This window comes from Lycium barbarum, chromosome 6 (genome assembly GCF_019175385.1).
Source record: "Lycium barbarum isolate Lr01 chromosome 6, ASM1917538v2, whole genome shotgun sequence".
NCBI classification, from domain to species: domain Eukaryota; kingdom Viridiplantae; phylum Streptophyta; class Magnoliopsida; order Solanales; family Solanaceae; genus Lycium; species Lycium barbarum.
Genome location: NC_083342.1, coordinates 106,823,937 through 106,832,806, shown reverse-complemented (window position 1 = coordinate 106,832,806; position 8,870 = coordinate 106,823,937). Strand labels below are relative to the sequence as shown.

At 36.7% G+C, this 8,870-nt stretch overlaps 1 protein-coding gene across 1 annotated transcript; it reads right to left on the bottom strand.

The window, feature by feature from the left end:
• Positions 1-414: 414 nt before the first annotated feature.
• LOC132599935 (ABC transporter G family member STR) lies at positions 415-3,701 on the bottom strand. Its single transcript, XM_060313092.1, has 4 exons — positions 3,333-3,701; positions 3,009-3,188; positions 2,652-2,920; positions 415-2,074 (listed from the first exon to the last, which is right to left on the bottom strand). The coding sequence occupies exons 1-4, from the start codon at positions 3,699-3,701 to the stop codon at positions 418-420; spliced, it is 2,475 nt and encodes an 824-aa protein (XP_060169075.1). The 3' UTR covers positions 415-417.
• Positions 3,702-8,870: the final 5,169 nt, after the last annotated feature.

The window sequence follows — 8,870 nt, the reverse complement described above, 5'->3', positions numbered from 1 at the left end:
TATTGATGGAATTCTTCCATGACCATCTATTTGTAGGAAAAAGAAGTTAAAAGAAGAAAAATATAAGAAATGTATTTAATACAGCAAAAAAGCACTTTATTGTATGTAACGTTGTTTTGTGACTCTAAAAATGTCATTACATTTGTGTAGCTATAAAGCATGACACAATGATAAACTGAGAAATAAAAATTTAATTATTTTTAAATATTAAAAGATACTAGTATATTTTTAACAAAATAATAAGGAAATAATGTTACATAAAATGAAACGGATGGAGTAACATAACTATTCATCGTATTGTTTACACCCAAAATGGAATTATCATGATTATTGCACCCTTTAGCAATGAGTCAATTCGTACAAAACTCTACAGTTGAGGGTGAAAAAAATATTTCAAATACAAATAATAAGACATGATCATTTTCTTTCATTCTTTGAGTAAAACCTTAGAACTACATAGAAGAAAAGACGATAAAGAACTCCCCAAGCCAACAAGATCACAATATCCAGCCATATATTCTCCTTTGTAATGTCCATTGAAAACAGAACATCTTCTCCAACCAATGTGCAATTTTGTGACAAATCACCTCTAGCAACAGAATCCTTATGCAATTGACTAATCTTCACATCTCCTAAAGGACCAGGTGAAAGATCTGCAAGGTCACCATTGTAACAATGCTTTGTCCCTTTAAATTCATTAATCAACAATGCTTCAAATGGATATTTGATTGCTGAAATGTAATGCAGCCATCTCCAAACCAAAGGAATTTGAGTCCTCTTCAAGAAAAATCCACAAGTAAGGAAAAAAAGAGCCGTGGTTGCTATAACGACCGCGTACCCCGTGATATAACTTGGAACAAGTGCACTCACTAACATCACATAAGCATTGCTAGTTATAAGTGAGGAGTAGAGTATGAGCCAAAAGCTCAAAATGCTGCTGTTTATTTGAAGAATGTATTGCGTTATGCCAGCGAATGTGAAGCCTTGGATCGCAAAAAAAGGGAGGTATACTATAAGCGAAGAAATGACGTAAGAAGAAGCTCTATAAGCATTGTGAGATGTCTCACGAATAAAGATGAAACGTTCTTGTATGAACGTTGGAACAGCATCATTCGAGGAGAAAAACACGAGGCAAATTGTGAATATATAGAAGTTGAGAAGGTGGTTGATTGTTTTAAAGTCGAAATGATTTAGCCTTTGGAAGAAAGAAGACAGGACAAGTCCCATGACAGTTAAGACGATTTCACGAGAGAGGAAGAGTTCAGGTGTGCGAATTACGTTCAATGCAGTACGCCAACAGAGGACTAAAACTTCTCTAAGCCATGGATTTGCAAATTTGTGCCTATGAATTGGCTCATCGAGTACTTCTTCGACTTCAAATACTTCTTCGTAGGATGGATTGTATGATGAGTACTCTATTCCTTCTCTTCCGGGGGTGAAAATTGCTGATGCTGCTGGAGTACTTTTAACCCGTGAAGGTGTTTGTTGAGTCATTGAAAATTGATCTGAAGACATGCTTGATTTTACACCAATATTGGAGTTCCACGTTGGTGGACGACGAGGAGTTCCTTTAACGCCATTGTAAAGCCAGACGGAGAAATCTTTGTAGAAATGTGAAGCCAAACGCGGATGAATCCCACTCTGCATACTCATAGGCGTTTGAGGAACCTTCCGTTCCAACGAGTTATCAAAATCTTCCTCATAGTCCTCATCATCATAACCGAAACTATTAACATTAGATTCAGGCTGATCTCTAGGATCTCTTTGGGAATTCACATTTCCAGCAGAGAAATGAGAGCTGCGGAGGCTGATATGTTTGGTCCAAGGTGACTTTGCATAAGGAGTACGAGGCGTTTTTGGTGGTTTTCGGAGAGGGGTTCTTGCAGCTTGATCAGGTTTAATACCATCCCTTCGATATAAGACAAGGGGGTCAAGGCCAACAGTTGATTCATCATACTCTTTGATCACATCTAAGAGGTACTCTAAGCTGTTTTCACCATCTGGAACTGGTCTTGCAAAACCAGCTAGAAATGCTGCTACCCCTGTTGGACTTCCCAAATAGACAAGTCTACCCCTGCATTCATAGTGTAACACTATTATACACGAAAACTTCCCATATATACAAGTCATGCAAAATCAGCTAGAACTTTGTGCACCAACTCATCTCAAATACTATCTATGTTTCATTTTATATGGTGGTGTTCGAGTTTAGGGAAGAACGAAGAAAGAATATTAGCACATACCAAAAGTACGCTTAAAGGGTAAATGAGAAGTTTAAAATTAAAGAATTTCCAAATATCCAGTAAAAGTCCTACTTGATCAGATTGGAGGTACAAAACATTAAGCATGTATACAGTGAAGAGAACCAAATAGCTCATAGTCTAGCAAAATAGAGCTTGAACAGGAAGGAAAATATTTCGCGTAGCCCTTTTGTTCTCCAACTTCTTTTGTTATGAAATTTTTTGTACAAGACTTAAAAGAAATGTAGTTCACTAGAATCACATATATCAGTAACTTTTTCTGTATAAGAATTTAAGATAATAATGTATAAATTGAAAAAGGGGAATACGAGGGGCAATATGTATAATGTATTTTGATGATTGAGCATAGTAAAACTAGAAAATCCGGTTAAGGAGAGACAAGAACAGTACCTTGCAAGGACTGTGATGCGATCGAGGAGCATTTGGATTCTGAAAGAAGGCTGGTGGATAGTCATGAGGACTATGCTACCACTTTTAGCTATGTCTTTCACTTTTTCAACAACACTAAAAGCACTTGTAGAATCAAGACCAGATGTAGGTTCATCAAGAAACAGCAGAGATGGCTTATGGATTATGTCAATCCCAATTGACACTCTCCGACGTTCTCCTCCAGACACTCCTCTTCTTCCTTCATCTCCTATGTACGTGTGTGTTGCACTCTGCAAAGGCGCAAAGTTTGTTCTATCAAATCACCTAAAAAATAACTATAAGTAACCATTCATAATAAGTGAAATTAGACTTGCATACCGTTAAGCCTAATTGTTCGAGAAGTTGATGAACTCTTATCTTCTTCTCTGCTCTAGATATAGATGGTGGAAGCCTAACCTCAGCTGCGAACATAAACGTCTCGAAAACTGTTAACATAGGGAACAGCTGATCGTCCTGCATTACATAGGAGGAGATCATCTTCATGTAACTTGTTGTCACCTGCACATCACAATTAGTCCTTTAGTACGTACTACTACTTAGAAGGAATAATCTTCAAAAATTTCTCAATAAGAATTTTCACACGGTCATGGACTACAATTTTAGCCAAATTCATGTACTTTTCAGGATACAGAGAGACTTAACTGGTTTGCCATCAATTCTAACAGTTCCTTCAAGGCTACCACGAGCGATTCGTCCAGCAATGGCATCAAGAAAAGTTGATTTTCCAGCACCACTAGGCCCCATAATTGCCATGATTTCACCTCTCAAGGCTTGTCCGGATAAATCATTAAGAAGATAAGCTTCTCTGTTGATCCAAACACCATCTTTCTTCACTTTCTTGGTGACACTATAAGACAGATTATTGAACTCAAGACCATGTCCTGGAATTTGTTTGCGCATTGGCTGCCTCGCCAAATTAGTGCCATTAATCTTATTCAACTGTGCAGATTTGTCCAAATCCAGCAAGCTCTCTAAGCTCCTGTTGGTGTCTGTTCGCTTAAACTTTGCCATTTTCTTCAACTTATTTCCCCCCCTTCTCTCTTTTTGAGCTTAGAGTTGCTGATATTCATCAAGTTTTATAAATGGAGGGTATGGAGAAATTAAGATTTGGACAAAATATGGGACGGGCAAAACAAAAATGTAATTGGAATTTAGTTGGTACACGGATGCAAAGGAGATTGAAGGCGGTAAGTTTTATACAAAGTTGTATTTTTCTTTTTTTCTCCTTTTTGGCCTATGTTCCCTTTTTACTTTGGCTTTGTCGTTGATTTGCTTTGATTCTGTCGGATGACATATATTATATGCTACTAATGGTTTGTCGAGACAAATATCCTCTTGTTTGTTTTTAGTACGTGCAGTAACGACCGAAAGTTTTCTTGTTTATGCTCACTTATATATGTAGAGGATTAATTCTATGGATTTAAGTTGCACAATGTCAAGATGCTCCATCTTTCTACTCTCAAAAGTCACAGAGGTGCTTTTATATTTTGCAAAGAGATAGGGAGAATAGGGTGCAATTCATAAAAGAGAACACATATTAATAGTACAAAATGTAAAACATGTTCAGAATGTTCTAAGAGAAGGTAATACTTAGGTAGATGTCATAGCAAATCAGGCAATTCAGGAAGGCATAGTAGAATACAAGCATTTTGCAATCTACCTTCTCAAGGAAGAAACCTATTCAACATGGACAAGTACAACTACCCAAACATTAGGATCCAAACCAAGAAGATTGGCTGAATGAAGATGCAGAACAGTGAACAACCCGGCCAGAGAATGTAGTGGAAAATTTATGCTGGACTTCTGGTGATGTATGTTAGTTGGATCAACAACAAGAGACAAAAAGGCAGGATAGATGAGGTGCAACAACAGAAGCAGTCAAGCAGCACAAACGCTCATTCAATAATTTTTTTTTTCTTATTTTAGCTAGCTCAAATTTTGAACAGCATGTACTTTTACATTTCTGCTTGTTTTTTTAATTATCATTTATAAAAAAGATCAATAGGAACAACCTGCTGATATATTTATCCACAAAAAATTAACATAATTCATATATATGTTTTGTTAATCAATTAATCTAAAATAGATAAAAGTCAACTCACTAACTCAGGCTGATTAAATTGCACTTCCTCTTGTTCAAAAAGAGTGTCCACTTAATCTTTATTTTTTTGTTAAAAAAGAGTGATCAATTATCAAATTAAGAAAGAATTAATCTTATTTTTCTAAATTTGTCCTTATTAAGTATTAAGTGGCTAAATATCAATACATATTAGGGGCAATTTAGTCAAATTACCTATTTTCGCAAGAATTAATATTTTTTTTGTCGAGGAGTGTGCAAATGGCTAAGTAGACATTCTTTTTCAATTGGAGGAAGCACTAATCTCAGACGAGCTTGGCTCAATTCAAAATTATAAAAAATACTAGTGAATTAGTTTGCGCTTCACGCGATTATAAAAATCTTGAAATAACTTTTTAATCTTATTTTTTCAAATTTACCCCTATATTAAGTACTATGTGATTAAATCTAATACTTATTTAATTGGATGCAATTTAGTCATATTACCTATTTATTTTAGGAGTTAATATTTTTAAGGAGTATGCAAATGACTAAGTGAACCTCTTTTTTTTTCATCCAGAGAAAGTAATAGTTTATTAGTAATTTTATTGGTATTTTTTAAAACTTTTGGGTAAAAATTATTTTCCTCTTCCAACTCTACCACAAAAAAGTTAAAAACAGATTGTTCACCCCAGGGAGAGAAGGGGAAAGCAGGAATCCGCGACTTAAGTAGCACAAAAAATAAAAAGTTGAACCAAACTAGTACAAAAAAAATAATAATAAGTAGTATTCACGCACGAAATTCGTGCGTGAAAGGACCAAACTGCAAAAACGCAGCTTTGGCCTTTGACACACGAATTTTGTGCGTGAATGGGTCATCCAAAAAAAAAAAAAAAGACTAGTACTTTCACGCACGAATTTTGTGCGTTAATGGTGCGGTTTTTTTTTTTTTGCGTTACCTTTCCAATCACGTTTTTTTTTCCATACTTTGGGCAAAGATTAGTCATATTTAAAAATCCCAAAATATCAATATTTTATATAAAACGTAATATCTTTTTTTGCGTACAATAATATCGACTCATTACATCAAGTCCACCTAAACATTTAGATCGTCATTTTAGGGGTTCTAAAGTGCCCCGAAGCAAGTTTTGAAACTTGTAATATTTATAGGGTTTTGATTTAAGTGTTTTATTATATTTGAATGTACAAATTTAAATATTTGATTTAATAATAATTCATCCAATACGAGAGGTCTATACTAATTAAAAAATAATTCATTCCATTTAATTACAATACTAATTCAAAGCAATACAATAATAAATTACAATAACAATACAATCTTCAAGTTTTAGAGGATCTATTACTTTGAGACGTGCTTGTACTACCATGGCCTTGTTGCCCACACGAACGCTTGTCATAGCCATATTGCTTACATATAGAGCACTTGCGAGAGTAAGTTCTTTCACTAACATCCATTTGATTGGGTCTACGACTCCGTGAGTTAATGCCCAATTTTCTAATGTAATCCTTGTTAGCAACCATCGAAAACGGCTCGTTTGGCCAATAAGCTTCATTACCAAGTGGGTGGAATTGGCCGGAATATGCTCTAAGGTAATTGTGGACTTGTATTCCCCCGCCACATAATTTGTTACCGTTTTTCTCATTCTCTCGAAGCACTTGACAACATGAGAACACGGCATGTGGTACGTTTGCCACTTACCACAAGTGCATGTTCTTGTTGCCTCATAAACGGTATGCACGTTTCCACCCTTACCGTTGTAATAACCCGTCCTAACTTCATACACATGTTGAATTGGGTCATACTCGGTCATTTGGTGACGCTCACATTTTTTCCTATAATGCTCCATAGTTTTGAAGGGCTTTGGCATCCATGTCCCGCCGTCGGCTAATATCGCTCTGGCCTGCCTTGTCCTAACAACAAATCACTCCACCACCTGCTTGAAAGTCATTCTCCCCATTGCGGTGACAGGTAGTCCTCGAGCAGATTTCAGCAAGCCATTAAAAGACTCTGAGCTGTTTGTTGTGAGCATGCCCCATCTTTTTCCTCCATCAGCATGAAGCGTTCATTTTTCAACATCGAGCTTCATCAACCAAACATATGCGGGTTCACTCACTGACCTGATCAAATCCATTTTTGCATCCCATTTTCGTTGTTGATGCTCCATCGCAGCCCCCCACATCAATTTGTTTAGAATGCCATTGTGAAACGTTGATTGCAAATTTGCCTTCAAGTGCCTTAAACAATAGCGATGGTAAACAAAGGGAGGCTGCCACCCCGATAAATTATCCATATTGTGCAATATGCCTTTATGACGATCAGACAACACATATATACCGGTATGATCCTTAATAACATGAGTTTTCAAATGGGTCAAAAAGATCCACCATGTGTCGTTGCTCTCGTTAGCGGCAATTGCGAAAGCAAGAGGAAACATTGACCCATTGGAATCCATTCCTATTTCAATTAGGAGCTTGATGTCGTAGGCACCATATACATGCGTACCATCTATAGATATCACTGGTCGGCAGTGAGCAAAGCCATCAATGCATGGTTTGAATGTCCAAAATACGAAGTTGAAGATTTTACCCTCTATAAGTCGCCACTCTACAACAGTACCATGATTAAAATGTTGTAGAGCTGTCATATACCTTGGCAGCGGAAAAGAAGTATGCCAATTTCCAAAGACCATCTCAAAAGCACGTCTACGCCCGAGAAATCCCTTTCTGTTGCTTATAGTTTTACGATATACGGCTTGAACGTTTCGAATACAATCTTTGATGGGGAACCTGCACAACTTTAAACAAATAACATTTAGTAATGATCTTTCAATTGATATAAGACATATAATGTACTAGGTATGATAAGTTACCTTGGCGTTTCGGCAATGTCTTTAAGTAACATTTGAGCAATCATGTTTGTATCTAAATTGTCACGACCCGACTAGGGGCCGTGACGAGTACCTGATACTTGTACCGAGCACCCCTTATCTCGTATCATATTCTTGTTGCTAAGTAGGCCGTATAAACTATACCATTTTTTTTCTTAACATTAACATCAGTAGCATAGTTGTAAACTTAGACTAGTAAGCGTTGCTATCACATTATACAGAGACTCGAACAATCCAAGCTACAAGACATCTAACTATACATATCTGTCTACGAGCCTCTAGACATAGTACACATATACATAAGAAGGGACAAGTACTGTCGTGCCCGAATATATATACACAAAATGGTACCAAGCAAGTGAGGCTCCGGAACAACTGGAGCGCTGCTAAGTGCTGCTGGTGAGGCTTCTAGGAACCAAAACCGTCTGTCTGCTGACCTGCGCGGCATGAAACGCAGCGTCCACAAGAAGGGACGTCAGTATGAATAGTGTACCGAGTATGTAAGGCATGAATAATAGCATACAGGAAATATAAAACGGGAATAACGACATAGAAGAGTAATAGCACATGTCCTGAGGTAGAAACATAACCTGTATATATATATACCCTTGGGCAGATGCTATGCATGCTTAGCTTTCTTTTAAAAATCTTTCCTTGTTCATATACATATATATATATATATATATATATATATATATATATATATATATATATAAATAGGACATATCATATTGTCGAGGCGTCGGCAGCCGATCCATTTAACCATAAATATACACATCCCGCGTCCGGGACGATATCATATCATATAATGCCAACTGATCAGGTGGATAAGCGTATATAACGCTCTGCCCTTATCTCCATCTTCCCCGTATACATATGCATATATCATGTACGTATATCAACGTCTATAGCGCTCTGTCTCTTTCATCATATACATATACGTGTGTCATGTACATATATCTGCGTCTATAACGCTCTGGATCTTTTATCATATACAGATACGTGTGTCATGTACATATATCCGCGTCTATAGCGCGCTGGATCTTTTATCATATACATATACGTGTCTTATATACATTTACATATCTTATATACATATGTCAAATAAGAGCGCAAGAGAACCAAAGAAAAATCATGTAGCCATCGGAGTGACGTAAGGTCGGTGACCTCCGATTACATTACGGAACAATCGTGGTCGCTTTGTCTCTCCTTGAA